This window comes from Patiria miniata, unplaced genomic scaffold (assembly GCF_015706575.1).
Source record: "Patiria miniata isolate m_02_andy unplaced genomic scaffold, ASM1570657v1 HiC_scaffold_18, whole genome shotgun sequence".
Taxonomy (NCBI): domain Eukaryota; kingdom Metazoa; phylum Echinodermata; class Asteroidea; order Valvatida; family Asterinidae; genus Patiria; species Patiria miniata.
In genome coordinates this window covers 15700397-15718795 of record NW_024037056.1, presented here as the reverse complement: position 1 = coordinate 15718795, position 18399 = coordinate 15700397, and the positions used below count along the sequence as shown (strand labels likewise).

Genomic DNA, 18399 nt, shown 5'->3' with positions numbered 1-18399 from the left:
GGCTCATGCTGGTCACTTGTATGTTCATGGTTGTGTTAATGAGCGTGGTCATGAGGCTACGGGCGTGGTCATGGACGTTGTGTACGTGTGGGCATGGTCCTGGGCGTGGTCGTGGTCATGGGCGTGGTCATGGGCGTGGTCATGGGCGTAGTCATAGGCAAATAAACTGTTCACAATAACCCCTGATAGTCACATGATCCGTATGACGCCTTTGCTTTTAGGGAAGAAAAATATGTAAAATATTTGTTAAACAGTCTTACCAATCTTCGGCATCACGAAGTAATTGCCAGCAACACAAGCCCAGACAAATCCGCCGAGAACAAAGAACGGGACCTTGAAACCACCCATCTGTTGAGAAACCAATAAATGCGTCTGTTAGCCGTGTTAGCAGTGATGAAAATTAATGTGGGGGTCTGCCCCATTTGTAGTGCATACGGGTGCAGACTAGTAAATCGGTCCGAAATTGCCTACGCCGGCCTAATCACGATTTGCATGCCCTCAAATTATTCAGTATAACAGCATTTTGAAGGTCGTGAACTTGATGATTTGTAAAAAAAGAGGTTGGAAGCCGTGCAGGACTGCGAGCTCGTCTTTCTGAAATATGGATGATGATTAGGTCCTAAAATGGGTCTATTTTGCAATGGAGCGTAGGCGTCCATTTTCAAAATGTCGATGTACTTCAGGACTGCTATTAGGGGTGGAATCTTTGGATGGAATTTTCTCCCAAAAGCCATTGGTGAACCCCCAGATAATTGAACAGAAAATGAAAGACGATGACATAAGCTTTAATTTGATGTATGACTTGAACACCTCAGAGAGTTGTGAGTAATTTCCTGAATTTCTGAAGTGGGAGCATTTATCATCGAGGTCTATGTAAATTTATTTACTGGTCTGCAACCACACACGTTCAACTATTTGTCGCATAGCAACGGGAGTTGTCGGTTCACTCTGCACTTTATATAGTGTTCCCGCGCCTGTATAGAAACTAGTTCTTGCAACTTTGACAAGGATACTATTATTCTTCACATTTGAGTGGGGATAATTATATAGCATTATTTAGTAACTTATATTGAATCTTTTTCATAATATTGATACGATGACAAACTCACCTTTAAGTAATGATTTGTGTGCATTTTAACGCGCATTGATTTGTAATGAAGTCTACCGTGTGGGTGGGTTCCACGGTGTCTGTCCTTTTCTCTGTTTGTGATGGCTGAAACTGCATCGGTGACACACTGTACTGTCAGTAAATCACAGATTTACATAATTCGGGCGATTTAAAATGCAGTGCGCCACCAAGAGTTTGCCACGGAGAATCAATTTTTCAAGTTTACGGTCGACAAAACATTTGAATGAGTGTCAGTAGACAACTTGAGCTAATATGTCATAGATTGGGGCATAGCGTTCTGCAGCCTTACCAAAAACACCATATTGATAACAAGAAAAGAAAAGGGCAAACAGATACTGGAATCATACGCTTACGAAACCACTGACCGGAAAAACTAACAATTTCAAATGTCCCGCGCTGCGAATTTGTCGACCATCTCCCACAATGCCCTGGGAAAAATGAACTCTCCGTGGCAAACTCTCGGTGGCGCACTGCATTGTGAATCGCCCGAATTCCGAGGATCCACCCAGGCCTCATCAGCCACAGGGAATTGCTATTCACCCCTAGGTGTCTATGTCCGGGTGAGTCACATCAGAGTGTATTGGAGTGCAGTGACTGTATTTTGCGTATTTCGATGCTACTTTATGAATATCATTTTCCACATGCACGTAACGGTATCCACAATGCACGTGACATGGTACAGTTCTGTAGTGTGTTAGCTTGCGCATGGTCGTGTGATTGCGAGGATGCTCGCAAGCAGTGGGGGGGGGGGGGGGGGGGGGGGGGGGCGGGGGCCCCATGAAACCTTGTCGCCCCCCCAGTCGCCCCCCCCCCCCCCCCCACTGAGATTTTGAGTTTCTAAAAAATTATTATTGATCTACATGACGCCATGGGCGTCAATCCTGGGGGGGGGGGAGCCCCCACTTTTTGAAGGGTGGGGGACACAATATCAAATGTCCCCCCCCCCCCCAGATTTTTGAACTCGTGTCTCATTTACAGGGCCCTATTATGTACTACAATGTATCTTTTGCTTAGAAAATATTGGTTAAAGTGGTCAGAAATTGCCTCAGATAGCACCACAGAGCATTTAGAATCCAAACATTTTTGGGGCCCTTAAGCGGGCCCCGAACCCCACGCCTAAAGCTCAGAATTCTGGTAGCTGATTCAATGACTCCAACCTCGAAAACAATGTTCACAAAAAATTCTTATGCCTTTAGCTGAGAAAACCTCGAAAATTATGTTTAAATTATTATCTTTTGTGCTAAGATAATTATTGGTTAAAGTGGTAAGAAATTGCCTCAGATCACACCACAGAGCATCGAGAATCCAATTTTTCGGGGCCCTTAAGCGGGCCCCGAACCCCACGCCTATAGCTCAGAATAACGATAGCTGATTCAATGACTCCAACCTCGAAAACGATGTTCAAATAATTATCTTTTGCTAAGAAAATATTAGTTAAAGCATGGAGGAAAGTGGTAAGAAATTGCTTCAGATCACACCACAGAACATCTAGAATCAATTTTTTTTCGGGGCCCTCTAAGCGGCCCCCGAACCGCACGCCGTAAGGGCTTCGCGCTTCGCGCTCGCATCAGTTCTGATCAAGGTATGTCCGCCCCCCCACTTTTGAGAAGCGATTGACGCCCCTGCATGACGCCCCCCCATGAAATGTTCCAGCCCCCCCCCAGCGCCCCCCCAGCGCCCCCCCCCCCCCCACTGAAAACTTCCTGGCTACGCCACTGCTCGCAAGACAGTCGCGCGTGCTCTCGATATTCGAGCACTCGCGAAACACTTGCACTTCTCTCTGTATACTTAACATGATAGTGATCATTGTAATTACTATTTTAATCATGGTAATCATTATTTTACGATAAAATATTGTATTTTGTAATAACTTAGGACTCTTATTTTCTATTTTAGTACAGGGTGTTTGTTTTGTTTATCCAAACTGAGATGGATCAAAATAAAGCCAAAGTGAAGCCTTTACATCTGGCGTACCCCTTACGAGGGACTCACCGAGCTCCCAAGCCTACGAGGTTCAGACCTCGTACCCCAAGCCGCCGTGCAAACGCCCCCGCCGAGGAACGATTGTGAGATTGGTTCACGAAATGGCCTCTCACATTGCTGCACAACATGGATCGAGTTTGATAGTCATCGGGGCGTGGTCATAGATATGGTCATGAGGGGGCAGGGTAGGGGCGGGGCAGGGATGGCTTGTTGGTCAGGTGGGCGTGGGGTTGGCTATGGGATTAATGAAAGATCTAGAGACTTGTATTTTTTTTTGAGTTACAATAATTGACTGATAATACAAATGTACACTTACATTATAAAACAGTCCACCTATTACTGGCGCAAGTGCAAACGACGTACCGACGACTGTTTCCATCAAACTCTAGTTTACAAATCATGGAGAGAAGACAGAAGGAAAAACGCATGCTTACTGTAAGGTACTGAGTGATCATGATTACTGCAGCAAAACCCACAAGCAACAAAGACTCGATCTATGGGGCGTTTTAAAGAGGTTGTGGAATGCTCGAAGACATTTCCGTCATGTTTCGGGTATATGTAGCCTAAGGTGTGATGAAATAAAAACGACTACTTGTGTCTGTCATGAAATGAGTACAAAAGGTACTTTTGAGAGCTGTTTTTCAGGTCCTGCTTCGACCCGAACGTGCAATATGTGTAAAATTCGTCGTTGGGGGCAGCAAACAAAACATAGTAAATCGTGACGTACTAAACAGGGCTCGTTTATGCTACGCTACATCTATACCCGAAAAATGACGGAAATGTCTTCGAGCATTCAACAACCTCTTTAAAACCTTGGCTCCGTCTTCAGATGTGACACTGTGGAACGTCCGGCCCCTACACTTGGGAGGACTGCGGTTCAAATCGGTCCACGTTTTGCGCAAGGAGCATCCAATCCTGCGAGATGAGGCAAAGCCGTTGGTGTGTTCCCATTAGTGGTTAGAATAGACAGGCTTCGTCCAGTATAAAGCCGAAGCAGGACTCGGGGTCTACTTTTCGAAAACACCATCCTTACCTGTATAATTAGTATTCTCCTGCAAAATATGTACTTACCGTTGCAACGCCGACATCATCCATGAAGGTGTAGGTGAGAATGGCACCTACAGCAGTATTGCAGGCGGACGTTCCAAGGCCTTCTAGGGTCCGTATGGCAAACGTGAAACCTGTAAAGGTTGCCAATGTAGGCATATCCACAACGAAGCTGCAAGAAGAAGAAGGAGAGAAGAAGAAGAGAAGAAGAAGAAAAGAAGAAGAAAAGAAGAAGAAAAGAAGAAGAAAAGAAGAAGAAAAGAAGAAGAAAAGAAGAAGAAAAGAAGAAGAAAAGAAGAAGAAAAGAAGAAGAAAAGAAGAAGAAAAGAAGAAGAAAAGAAGAAGAAAAGAAGAAGAAAAGAAGAAGAAAAGAAGAAGAAAAGACGAAGAAAAGACGAAGAAAAGACGAAGAAAAGAAGAAGAAAAGAAGAAGAAAAGAAGAAGAAAAGAAGAAGAAAAGAAGAAAAAGAAGAAGAAAAGAAGAAGAAAAGAAGAAGAAAAGAAGAAGAAAAGAAGAAGAAAAGAAGAAGAAAAGAAGAAGAAAAGAAGAAGAAAAGAAGAAGAAAAGAAGAAGAAAAGAAGAAGAAAAGAAGAAAAAATGCTGTCATTGTAGTCTGGTTCCCTTACCTTACGTCAAACGAGACGGAGCAATCTATACATGTCGGAAAAATTGTCAGGTCAGGGAACCAGACTAGCTGGCTTGCACCCGTTTACGGATGTGTAACCGAAGGCAAACACAATGTGGACCTACTTAAAGTTGGCAAATCGGGGGCAGTATTTGAAGAAAAAAAAAATCAGTTTTTTTTTCCAACGGTAGTCGACCGACCACCGTTGGAAATTATAAAAAAAAAAATTAACTTTTCTTGAAAATGATAGCACACCAGGTGCCAGGATTTCACAGGATGCTTGGGGCTATTATTCACTCACAGTCAAGTAATGTATTCCATTATAATTTGGTAGTTTCATTTTTTGATGTTTGCAAATGTTATTTATTGCAACAGAAAAAAAAAGCAATGGCTAGCAGTTAAAACGTACCCCAGCAGAATGATGCAGCCGCCGGTGACAAATGCCCCCGCCAGAAATACGAAACGGGCGCCGAAATGTGGCAGCTGCGGAAGAAACAAAATACACCTATGTTACATGAGCTCGCGACCACGGCATACGTTGGCGCACCGGCAAGTGCGCCTCTGTGCCACACACTTCCTGCGTGCGCTATATGCAAATGACGCGTGTCGGACATTTTTATGCACGCTTGATCACGGTTAGTGTTGGATACTTAGTGAATCGGTTTAGTTTAAATGGCCGAGAAATGATTACATGCGGAGAATTAAAAAAAGCTTTGGAAACACACTGACACATCCACACACACTCTCGAATTTGTATCCTTGTGGAGACATTTCTTTGTTCTCGTGTAGTTAAGTTTTCGATTTTGAAAGTGAAGTTTCAAAATGTTCTTATTTTAATCAGAATTAATTTAATTAATTTTCTAAAACTCTTCCATTTGCGACTGATCAACCCACCTTGGAAATTCCTAGTTTTTGAGTAAAATCCATATATCTATTTCGTGAAAACCTTGTGGAGACCTATTCATCTATAGAAATTGCCCTGTGGAGACCTTTACAATGTTTTGTTCCCTATTGTGTGCGTGTCTCCACAAGGATACAAATTTGAGCACACATTCCCACGTTTGGTTGCGGAGTACATCAAGGTTTTCCTATTGGTCCTCATCATCGATCTTTTACTGTAACTTTTCGGTAACAGCTCTCATTTTTACACGTTTCGAATCGAGGACGTCCTCGATTTGACTCCTGTACCCGATTACATAAGGATGTTTCACAGATGTGTCTCAATTCTACTTATTCTGTTGTTTCAGAATGGCTATCCATACACTGGAATTCTTCACGCATATCTTGGTGTACGCAATAGGCCTGAATTATCCCATTCGACGACGTAGAGGGCGGTTATCCTATACGATAGCACTGACCATCACTTAAGTAACAGCGAGTCAGCGAGACGGGCACAGAGGACACGTACTCTTGGACCACATACCAACCACAATGAAAGAAGAAAAGCAACCACGAAAAAAAATTAAAGGTACAGTCCATCATTTTGTGTATTTTGTTCGTTTGAAGCAACAAAGGTTCTCAAAATCTAAAGAAGAGTGCTGAACAACTAACCTGATGAAGTGTCAGCTCAGCTTCAACTGTACACTTCGGGAAAAACAACATTGTACGATCTCGATTTCAAATCAAAAGTTGCTGAATCATGTTTCGAATTGAACCTGAATTTAGCGTCCGAGACACGTTCTCACTGAGCCCACTGCGTTTACGTGATTTCGCGCACTGATCCGTGTGCGACGTGTCAACGCTTGCCCGCGCTTCGCCGAATATAAAAACGAACTACTAACGGGAAACTTCCAACAAAGCGTCTTTAGACGCATCGTTGAAAAGGCCTTCTTTCGCTGATTTCTTCAAAGTGACAGCATGCCATAAATAATTTCACAGGGAGTTTAGTCCCCTTACTATCTTTCAACCAAGTATGTTTCTCAACAATAATTACGTCAGTTACTTTTTGGATTGCTGTAAAATGATGGACTGTAGCTTTAAAGAGCAGTGGTAAAAGTATAAACATGAACACTGGTAACTCCAAATCCAAAAGACTAACAACTTTGCCCCAGATCGGTGCACCAATACCACACGCGATGAAGTGGCAGCTAAATACAAGTCCTACGAACGTCTGCGACATTCCTTTCGCTTCAGCCTGCAAAAGTTGTTGGGGGAAAATGGCATTTAAAAAACAAGTGAATAACGGCGCTGTATGTAATGACGTCATTTTTCTAAGTTAACATCACAACTGGAAATATCAGGTTAATTTTTTTTGTACATTGCAACAATGTAGCAAACACAATGTTCTAGAAATTCATGATTTTATAAAGGTAAGTTACGAATTAAAGCAACGATCTGCAGGTTCTGACAAAATTAGCGGATGAATTACAATTTTTGAGTAGAGCACAAACTTTATTTAGACAGCTGCACCCTCTCGGTCATCATGCCAATAAAAGGGGAAAGTGCGACACCAAGCGTTTGCCTCAAAAACGTCATTTTGTTATCATTTACTTTGAGTGCGTTCGATTACTTCCCCCGCGCTTACTCGTGCGAGCGCGACAGCGTTCGATTTACCTCTCACGTGACTTCTCGCGCTTACTGGAGCCTGGCCCAAGTAACCGACTCGCCAAGCAGGTCTAATACTTGGGTAAGTATCCCATAAGGCCATGCAATGTCCGGCGGTCGCCTCAGGCCGTGTCCGAAACGGGCTTCCAGAGCTAAGGCTATTGTCAGCGCGTATCCGCGTATTTCTAATGGGCGTGGACCTAAACCTAGCTCTAGACAGTTGATTCGGACGTCAAACTTCAACTTTCCACGAAACAATACCCGAAACCGCTCGTTTATTTAGCTCCACTGCGCATGTCTGTCATCACGCGAGGAGCCAGGCGCGAGTAAGCGCGGGGGAAGTAATCGAACGCACTCATTCTGTCTTTGAAACTCTTATGGTTTGTACCCACCACTGTCGGAAAGAATACTGCAATGACGGCGTAGGAACTCCAAGTTGAGAACGAGGTCAAAGCTGCGCCAAGAAGGGTGATCTTTTGGTGAAGAGTGAACTTTGACCTCGGGGCGGCAGCAGAACCACCATCACTTGCAGCAGCTGGGTTGATTGGGTTTGTGGGCGTGGCCTCGAGTGATGTCTCTTGCCATTGGTTGTTGTTTTCCGTGACATGACCGTTGCCGTTTGGGACTACGGGCGGGGTATTTAGATTAGACTCTTCTGATTGGCTGTGCTCGACCATGCCTTATTCTTGAACCACCTCGTTCTGGGTTGGCCTGTAGTAATTATTCAATTCTTAGATTCTTCGGGATAAAGGAAACAATAACTGTTCAACAATATTTTTGGCGGTTTTCAATATTTTGTGTTGTTTATATAGGCCCCAACAATGAAATTAAAACTCATTGTTTTAATAACTAGCGGTATTCAATTCAATTCAATTTAATTTCAAGTTATTGGTCCTTCCAGGAAATTTGTTTTGTCACATGCAATACATAAATAGATAATTCATTAATATAATCCAGAAAATTTAAATAAGCAAATTACTAAAATAATACTTAACGATTACTATGAAAATAAATATTTATTTATTTGAGCATATCAGTCAAAATGACAGATTCCCACAATCTTTGAAGCTTGTTTCACAACCCTTTTCAGTTTTTCTTTGTCCTTTTTCATTGCTCCATTATACCAAACTACACAGTCGTGAATGATGACACTTTCTACGACCGAGGTGTAAACAAGACTCATAATGACCCTGTCGACCCGAAAAGAACCTAGCTTATGCAGGATATATAACCTCCGATTTCCCTTTGCTGTGAGAGCTCTGGAATGTTCACTCCAATCTAGCTTGCTGTCAACGATTGTTCCCAAGTATTTGTAACTTTGTACAATCTCAATGTTAACCCCTGCGATACAAACTGAACTGGTTAAGGGATTATTTGCCTTCTTGCGCCTAAAGTCAAACACCATTTCTTTAGTTTTGTTAGGGTTAAGTTCAAGATAATTGTCTATGCACCAAACACTGAAGCCCTGTATGGAACGCCTGTAATCATCTTCATCACTTGTATCTATAAGCCCGAGGATGACAGTGTCATCTGCGTATTTCAAAATGTTCACTGAATTATACAAAGAAACACAGTCATTAGTATACATTATAAAGAGATTTGGTGAAAGCACACATCCCTGAGGTGATCCTGTGTTCGTCACAATGGTCTATGAGAGAGTACCATTCACTTTCAGTCGCTGAGTTCTGGCGGAGAGAAAGTCGCATACCCAGAGAATTAGTGAAGGTTTCACCTCTAGGGATGTGAGTTTCTCAATCGAAAGATGTGGTTGTATCGTGTTGAATGCAGACGAAAAGTCGATGAATAGTGCCCTGGCGTAACATTTCTGCTTATCTAAATGTTGGTAAATGGCATGAGTGAAAGACAAAACCGCATATATGAAAAACTTTGACCCGATTTCGGACAGAAAAGATAAGCCCTGCTCCCCACACAAATGAAGTTAACTCTGCAAAGAGATTCCGCAGAATTGGCAGTTCGATATTGACAGCACTGTCAATTTTTCGTTGTCCGTGGAGCGACTCCTTTACCAATGTTTTTAGCTGCTCAAGAAATAGACTTCTCTGTTCCTCAGAATATTCGATGAAGCAATCTGGCACATCTATGATATCGCCAGCTTCACGCCATTCATCGTAAAAAGTTGAACTCCACTCTTCGGCGGTGTAATGAACTTTTACAAAGAGTTTATCATTTATAACCTTGGAGTCGGTTACAATTAGCTCGTATAATTTAGAGGTATAGACCACGTCTTACGTCCAGGTTTCCCTTCACGAAGGGAGGGACCGCTGTTAAGTTTACGGTTGTTTATTTCCTTCCTCGGTCTTGCACTCCTCCTAACAGAGGAAGCACTGGCCATCAAGGTAGCCTGTAGTGAAAATAAAAACAGACAAATTACTATAAACTAATTAATCAATGAAATTCTCAAGATCTTCCAAAAAAAAATAACCATGCCTGAACATGCATGGCATTTGGCCAGGATAAAATAACAAAAGATCCCAACTTAATAATATCAGTATCTGAATTTTAATCAACAGTGGAACCATTGAGTTTTATATATTTTTAGCTCCAATTTAATAAAGACAACAGTTTGTCAAATTGGTTAAACATGTTGTCATGGACAATGAATGGACATGATTGTTGAACATGTTGACTGAGCATGCTGAGTGTTGTTCATGTTGTTAATATAGTAAAAATAGCAAAAACTTTTGTTCAGACTTTAAACTTCATTACGTGACAACGTGATGTGTAAAACTGGTCAAAAAAGGTACGAATTATTAAAACGAAAATAATTTCTCACCTCGTCCCGTGTACAGATTGTCGAGTTATGTGCCCATAATATACAGAGATGATGAGAGATCTCCTCACTTAAGAATCAAAATCCAGGTGAAGTATACCCACACGCGTACCGTACCGTCATGACCGTACCAGAACACGCTGCACCCCTCTTGTAGAATAATGAGGTGATCCAACGCGAAGACTCCAACTGTTATCCTTAATTAATAAATACCTTGGAGAGTTGATGGTTTCTGATTGGTCGAGACTCGATCACGTGGCCGGGCATTAACGGTGATAATGACCGGCTTCAAAGAACAAGCGAAAAAAATGGCCCCTGAACCAGCATTGATCCAGCCCCATGGAAGGCAATGATCGGCCTAATTTACAACAGTTTTGGGCAAGTTCGCGCAAGGACTATAGTTAACCATTGGTCGACTAACGCTTGCCCGAACTCTGTCTAGTCGACGATGGTTAACTACGCTAGTCGACTATTTGGAACCAACCTACTGGGGTTGGTTGCTTCGCTGGTAACCATAGCCGCGCGCGTTCAAAACGTACAGCAGGGAGCCAGGATCCAGACGTTTTGCAATGACATTTTGACCAGCGTTTGACTAGAGACGTTCGCACGTTGCTATCAGTGCGAAGGCGTAAGGTACGTCACAAATCAACCACTAGTCGACTAATGGTCCTTGCCCGAACTTGGCCCATATTGCAGCTTGTAACAATACAGCACTGCACATGCGCTCAACCACCTTCGCGTGAGACTGACGCGGTCACCCCCAAACCCGGTCATTATCACGCAGTGAAGACCGGCTCCTCACACTGTTATTCCCTTATTGCTGGATTTTTACACGAATGTAACATATGACAGTCATCAAGAGAGAAACTGGAATACATCTCCTCTTTGTAGAATCCCTTCACAAAAATCCGATTCAAGCAGTTTTTTTCGGTCCTGAATTGGTTGACTGTGGGAAAATGTGGGAAAATGACCAACCTCGTGTTTCACGAGGACGGAAGTATGGGTGGCATCGACTATAGTCTTCACGCTTTTTGTAATCAGTTATCATTTCTAAACAGTTCCATGCTCTTCTTGGATTGTTAGCTTGAAAGTAGCTCTCTAGTTTCTCCCGATATCTCTCTTTAGCACCTTTTATCTCCTTGAGTTTTCGATTTAACTCCCTTACTTTTGCCACATCGCCCTGTCCGAACGCTTGTCTTTTTTCTTGCATGATCGATTTCACATTTCGGGTTACCCATGGTTTATTATTTGGATAGTTCATAACAGTCTTTGTTTCAATGTGAAGATGCTCACAGAAACCAACATATCCATTTATTATATCCGCGCGTTCATTGATATCTTTTCCTGAGTTCAAAAGCAGTTGCCAGTCGGTGATCGCAAAAGCTGTTTGAAGCGTTTCAATTGATATCTGGTTCCAAGCACGTACTGTCTTTCTGGGATGTTTGTCACTCTTTAATCTTTGTCTATATTTAGGCAACAAGTGAACTACATGATGATCAGACTTGCTGAGTTCTGGTCGGATGATGGTCTTGTAGGCATCCTGTAATGAACAATGACATCGGTCTAGGATGTTCTCACCACACATTGGCCTATCAATGCACTGATAAAAGTGTGGAATACAGTGCTCCAATCGACACTGATTTAAATCTCCAAGTATGATTTTTGGCGAATTCGGGGAGCGATTTTCCACATCTTGGACATGTTCATGGATGTTTGCAGCATTTTCAGAGTTTGCATCAGGTGGCACGTAAACTAAAAGTACATGGACTTTGGGAAATTCACGCGGTAGGTAGAACGGGCGGAGTGAAATGCTGAGTAGTTCAATGTCAGCACAGCATAAAAATGATCTGATCGTAAAACTATTACACCACCGCGGCACCTGCTAGCTGGGTGTCTTACAAAATAATCAGTGCACCCTCAATTCACGTATTTTTTAGTCGGGTTTTCAAATGCATATTCATATCGTACGAATTCGTACGATCGACGGTAAAAGGATATTTTGCCACATTTTTCATCATGAACGTTATGTTTTGCGTAGTAGCGATACGTTTTGGAATGTTTTCATACAGATAATTTAATACTTAACTACATGTATTCTAAAATCTGAAAGAAAAAAATTAGCCAAAAAAAGCCAAACAAAACAAATAAATCATTTTTGCACGTGCAGGTATGACTTCAGAGGACAGTGCAATCGGGGCACATAATTATACCACGCAATTGCAAGGACATGTGTAAAATAACCAAGCGCCTACATTAACCGTTGCACTTTGTGCTTGTGCACACTCTTTAGGCCTTTTACAAAAAACGAGACACGAAGGACAGCGAAGGATGTTTTTAATGTCATACACAGATAAACCGCAACGTTTGCACACTCAGGGGCGTCAATCGCTTCTCAAAAGTGGTGGGGGGGGGGGGACATACCTTGATCAGAACTGATGCGAACGCGAAGCGCGAAGCCCTTACAGCGCTGGGTTCGGGGCCCGCTAAAGGGCCCCGAAAAAAATTGGATTCTAGATGCTCTGTGGTGTGATCTAAGGCATAATTTACCACTTTCTTCCATGCTTTAACTACTATTTCTTAGCAAAAGATAATTATTTGAACATCGTTCAAATAAGCTACCGGTATTCTGAGCTATAGGCGTGTAGTTCGGAGCCCGCTTATGGGCCCCGAAAAAAATTGATTCTAGATGCTCTGATTTCTGACCACTTTTACCAATGTGTTCTTAGCAAAAGACAATAATTTAAACATAATTTTCGAAGTTTTCTCAGCTAAAGGCATAGGGGGCCTCGAAAATTTTTGGATTCTAAATACTCTGTGGTGCGATCTGAGGCAATTTCTGACCACTTTAACCAATATTTTCTTAGCAAAAGATATTAATTTAAACATAATTTTAGAGGTTTTCTCAACTAAAGGCATAGGGTTCGGGGCCCGCTTAAGGGCCCCGAAAATTGTTGGATTCTAAATGCTCTGTGGTGCGATCTGAGGTAATTTCTGACCACTTTAACCAATATTTTCTTAGCAAAAGATATTAATTTAAACATAATTTTAGAGGTTTTCTCAACTAAAGGCATAGGGTTCGGGGCCCGCTTAAGGGCCCCGAAAAATTTTGGATTCTAAATGCTCTGTGGTGCGATCTGAGGCAATTTCTGACAACTTTAACCAATATTTTCTTAGCAAAAGATATTAATTTAAACATAATTTTAGAGGTTTTCTCAACTAAAGGCATAGGGTTCGGGGCCCGCTTAAGGGCCCCGAAAAATTTTGGATTCTAAATGCTCTGTGGTGCGATCTGAGGCAATTTCTGACCACTTTAACCAATATTTTCTAAGCTAAAGATATATTTTAGTACATAATAGGGCCGTAAATGAGACACGAGTTCAAAAATCTGGGGGGACATTTGATATTGTGTCCCCCACCCTTCAAAAAGTGGGGGACATGTCCCCCTGTCCCCCCCCCCCCCGATTGACGCCCATGTGCACACTGCATTCTAATAACTACAACCTGGACACAAATAGTTTGTTTCCAATTTTACATGCCAGAGTTTACTCCGACTAAAGCATTGTAATTCTTGAGAATAGTTTCAAAACAAAATCAGGCTCTTAGTTGATCCTTTTGTAAAACGATTTTTTTTTTGTACACAAAACCTCCCACAACTTCCAACATGACTTGTAAACAACAAAATAAACAAGTGGTCAAACTTACAGTTCAGGCTACCGCGCCAAATTTACATTTACCTTGTGGGAGAAATATTCAGTTGGCGAAAAATGAAGAAAATGAATCACAATCACAAAAGGTGTACAATCATCAACAACCATAAGTAGGCTAAGGCTGGCCAAGGGCGGATCCAGAACACAATTTTTTTGGGGGGGGCCCAAAAAAATGTGGTCCCCCAAAAAAGTGGGTCAAAAAAATTACGGCGTGGGGTTCGGGGCCCACTTAAGGGCCCCGAAATTTTTTTGGATTCTAGATGCTCTGTGGTGCGATCTGAGGCAATTTCTGACCACTTTAACCAATGTTCTTTTGAGGAAAAGATGGCGGTGTACTCATTGCCTGCCTTTATTGCGATGTCACATAAAAAAAAAAAAAATTGGTTTCGTTTTTTTTTTGGGGGGGGGCATGGCCCCCTTTGGCCCCCCCCCCCTGGATCCGCCCTTGAGGCTGGCATAAAGGAAGTTCCAGCATTGCCTATAATCTACTACCCCATTCTTTTTTGGTTTGGGGTACTGATTAGGACGCACAGCAATTGGAAAGATTCCCATATCTGGCCATCACTTGACACCCTGTGCACAAACCCTATGTGGCTGGTCTGAAAATGTTAAAGGTTTTCTCATAAAAATGCAAAATTTGTCCCTGCTAAGTTTGACTTTTCAGGCCATATTTTCTGATGGCTGATAGGTCATTTAAGGGAAAAATTACCGATGGCCAGATAAGGGGAATCTTTCCCAGCAATTTTCAACTGAACTATGCACTAACATTATCATGCATGTAGGTTTTAACCCTACCATGCCCAACTAAATTTGGTTCACGTAAGATGTTAAGTAATAAACCCCAATCCCATTGTTACTGTTAGCCCTATAGAGGTAGAGCCCAAAAGATACGTGGTTAGACCACGGATCCTACACACAAGGATTAACGACTCGGCCCAACTCCTGGTTAGACGCGTGATAACGGCCTGTACTGGTGGCAAATACCACGAATACTTTTCAACAAAGACCACTGCGCGCGGTGGCTTTCAGATTTGCAAGGCTCTTCTCCCGATCTGGCCTCGAAGTCTGTCAAGCCAGCGAATTATATTTTTGAATATTCATGAGTCCACTTTTTGGTCTTTATTATTGAATTCTGATAAGTGATAACTACATAACCATGGTAATGCCGAGCACAATATCTTTAGCTTTAAGATGAACAACGAATGTCGCTTTTGTTTCATCGGTTCGGCATCCTATTTCTCTAAAACTTTTTAATAAAAGCCTAATTAAAAACGAAATTTGGGTAAACGTTGTTCTCCTCGAAATTTGACGTTTTATTCCGGGTAAATACTTCATCTATGACGACGAAAACTGCACAATACCATCTGTTATATCCTGAAGTATTTACTTTTTAAATAATTTGGAAAAATTATATCTTGAATAAGAAGTAGTTTTACTTACAGTTTTATGAATAAATCCGTTTTAGATGTCGTGCAAAAACCCAACACAAAATGGCACATCTGGAAAATTCGCGATTACGCGCCAACGGGTATTAATGTCCGTTATCACGCATCCAACCAATTAAGGCAAGTCCACTGACTGGCACTGAGTGCATTTTGTACTAGAGCTCAGAACAGTCGTTTATCCTGGTGTCTAGGATCCGTGGTTAGACTGCACGAAGTTTTGCTCGTTTGCAGTTTGGGATTTTCAATGAAAATATAAAATTACTACCTTCGTGTCAGTACGCGGTGGCTATGGGGTCCTATCCCAATAATACGTCTTCATCCGTACGTACGTAGGACTGTACATGTGGAGGAAATTTCCATGCTATGCCTAACCATGGAGGTACCTCCATGGCCTAACTATAGAATGCAGTCTTCTTGACCCTCCAGCTTGTGCACACTTAGCTAGCATGATCCTAGCGTTATGTTTATGCACACTGTGCTCGATTGGGATAGGAGTACTAGTTCTCATGTCTCCTTGCTCTATGGTATTCTCGACCATTTGGGCGTGAATACAACAGATATCTTTTGTAGGAAACCGGCGGAGCAAAGCCGTTTGCATACACTACGGTTATGTAATAGAACACTATTGAACACTATTGGTCATGCAGTCAACCTTTTCATTCATGTCTGAATATCAGTGAAACTTCTACTGACTGTGGTCATTACCCAGACCAAATGTTATGAGGAAAAACAAACTGGTAGGCCTGACCTTTCCCGTTTTGGTGGGAGACAAGGACATATCCAAAGGGACATTTTTCTTTAACCTCACCCTGTATATACATGCACGTACTTTTTTTTCTAAATCCAAATCCAGGCTCGCTATGGTGTCAGGTCAACTCGCCCCCTGGCAGACTCGCCTCTTACCGACTCGCCCCCTAGCCGACTCGCCCCTTAAAAACTGACCACCTGGCCGACTCGCCCCTTAGCCGACTCGCCCCTAGCCAACATCGCCTCTTAGCCGACTCGCCCTCTGACCGACTCGCCCCCTGGATATTATGTACATTCCGCGGACATCTTGAAAAAATTTTTTAGACAGTGAGATGATATATGAAGAAAAAAGTGGCGTCAGGTTGCAATTTTCTTTCCCAAAAATCCTCCAAAGCAGTTAATCTGATTAAGTAAAGAGCGAAATATGTATCATTGAAAAGTAGGACTTGATTAAACATAATATAAAAAGTAAGAAAATACACAAATTGGGGAAAATGTGAAAAGAGGTCACTTGTTTTGAACATACATCGTATTTATTCTCAACATACCATTACCAGCCTTCGATATGCAGGAGGCCATGTAACTGCTTCAATCGGCCCTCCATATCAAACCATTGTATACAATCATTTCAAACGCATGGTATGTTATTTAAATCACGTGATGTTTCGAGCATACCATGCTTGTTCGTAATACTAGGCTGCAGAAATAAATAGCCCAAACCAACGTAGTATAATTATGAGTGCATTATCAACCAAGAAAAAAGTTCGGTAGGTCCTATCCGCTCCATTCACAAGTACCCCCTCACCGGCAAAGAAAGTACAGTTAAGGGTGACTGACCGACACCATCTCAGTGCCTTACTGTAATTCATTTGCCGCGAAGCGCGGCCACTGCACTGCGTGTACATGGGTGCACACCTGTAAATAGGCCAAAAATCCGTCCGCCGACTTCATGAATAAAAGTTATTCCCCTTAAAATAGTCTATATTAGAGAGTTTTGAGAGCCATACAATTGGGGAATTGAAGAGATATGGTAATGAACCTCTAACCCGGAATTGGGGCTTCCAATTCTGAGCATTTTGGATGCTATTGGGCTCAAAAGTGGCGCTATTTTGCCATGTTGTGGAGGGATCGTTTTTCAAGATGGCTACTTTTCCGCTTTGGGGAAAATAGGGGTCGTCTTCTTTGGGTGAGAATATCTCGAAAAGTCGTGCGAACGAATTAGTAATTCGTGCGAACGAATTAGGAAATTCCAAAAAAAAATTCCACCCTGTCCCTTCCCAGGCTTCATACTCCAGCCAGCAATGCATTGGTTCTGTGTCACCCTCTCTTTGTTTGCTAACTCATTACGTTATGCACCCTTTTCTATATGCATATATACGCCATGGCAGAATGGATAAACGGGCTAGGATTTAATATAAAGGTTTTTTTTTTAATCTTGAAATCAGTAAAAAAAAACTTGACAAAATCTCAACCCTAACATCATACTGGGGATGGGACCTTGTGTGCAGAAAAACATGCAAAAACAAAATCAGTCCAACTTTACTCACTTTTGAGCCAACAAAATTCTCCCAAATTTGCATGGGACAAAGACAAGGTTTGAGCTCTCGATTGCAATTTCTAAAGGAGACTTTTCTTCAACACTTTATTTGAAGCCTATAAAGACTAGACAAGCCCAACTTTTTGAAAAGATTGACCCTTCAGTATTCTCGTGACATGACTGTGGGAAATGTGTGGACGTAAAGACTAGGTACCAGACGTTTCTTTTAACCATGTTGACACAGTTGGTTGATGCAGTACTAAAGGGGTGTTTGACTGGTTGTGTCATGTGCCAGTCTATTTTCTGGTGTTGCATGTTTTTACTCTCTCAAGTTTCTCGACTCTCATTTTTGGACTAGTACGCCCTTGTATATTAATCTAAGTTAGCAGACCAGTAACAACCATAGACCTCAGTGATATTTACACACATGCACTCAAACAAATATGAAAATTACTCAGGACTCTCCAAGGTGTTTGAGACACACATCAAATTAAAGCTTACTTCATCATCTTTCATTTTCTGTTCACTTTTTTGGGGGTGAACCTAAGACTTTTGAGAGAAAATTCCATCCAAAGAGGATCAACCCCTAATTTAGTCCTGAAGCCCATCGCCATTTTGAAAAGGGATGCCTACGCTCCATAACAAAAAAGGAGCAGTTTAAGGGCCTACGAGGTCCAAGTCCTCTTCACGGCTTCTCCTCTTCTTTTTTACAAGTTCACGGCCCACAAAACGCTCTAATACCGGAGAATTGGAGGGCATGCAAATCGTGATTTGATAGGCGAAGGCAATTTCAAGCCTATGCCCCTGCACCCCATGAGTCTAGTCCGAAAATTTGGCAAAACT

General features: G+C 42.1%; 1 protein-coding gene across 3 annotated transcripts; it reads right to left on the bottom strand.

The window, feature by feature from the left end:
- On the bottom strand, window positions 1-15805 carry LOC119724858 (MFS-type transporter SLC18B1-like). Of its 3 annotated transcripts, none has more exons than XM_038196135.1 (7): window positions 15538-15804; window positions 7722-8040; window positions 6824-6919; window positions 5195-5268; window positions 4184-4331; window positions 3429-3497; window positions 3-348 (listed from the first exon to the last, which is right to left on the bottom strand). In XM_038196135.1, exons 2-7 carry the CDS (start codon window positions 8004-8006, stop codon window positions 247-249), a joined length of 774 nt encoding a protein of 257 aa, XP_038052063.1. In that variant the 5' UTR covers window positions 8007-8040; window positions 15538-15804; the 3' UTR covers window positions 3-246. The 3 variants fall into 3 exon arrangements, with proteins under 3 accessions (XP_038052064.1, XP_038052063.1, XP_038052062.1); XM_038196134.1 differs by having other exon boundaries at window positions 7722-8067; window positions 15538-15803; XM_038196136.1 differs by lacking the exon at window positions 6824-6919 and having other exon boundaries at window positions 1-348; window positions 7722-8067; window positions 15538-15805.
- Window positions 15806-18399: the final 2594 nt, after the last annotated feature.

What these genes read in the sequence shown, in the direction of transcription:
- LOC119724858 (XM_038196135.1), bottom strand. Translation starts at nt 8,006, where the DNA reads ATGGTCGAGCACAGCCAATCAGAAGAGTCTAATCTAAATACCCCGCCC. An exon ending in CACCGATCTGGGGCAAAGTT is followed by an intron (nt 5,269 to 6,823) that starts GTTAGTCTTTTG and finishes TTTCTTCCGCAG; the next exon opens with CTGCCACATTTCGGCGCCCG. An exon ending in ATGATGTCGGCGTTGCAACG is followed by an intron (nt 3,498 to 4,183) that starts GTAAGTACATAT and finishes TTTGTAAACTAG; the next exon opens with AGTTTGATGGAAACAGTCGT.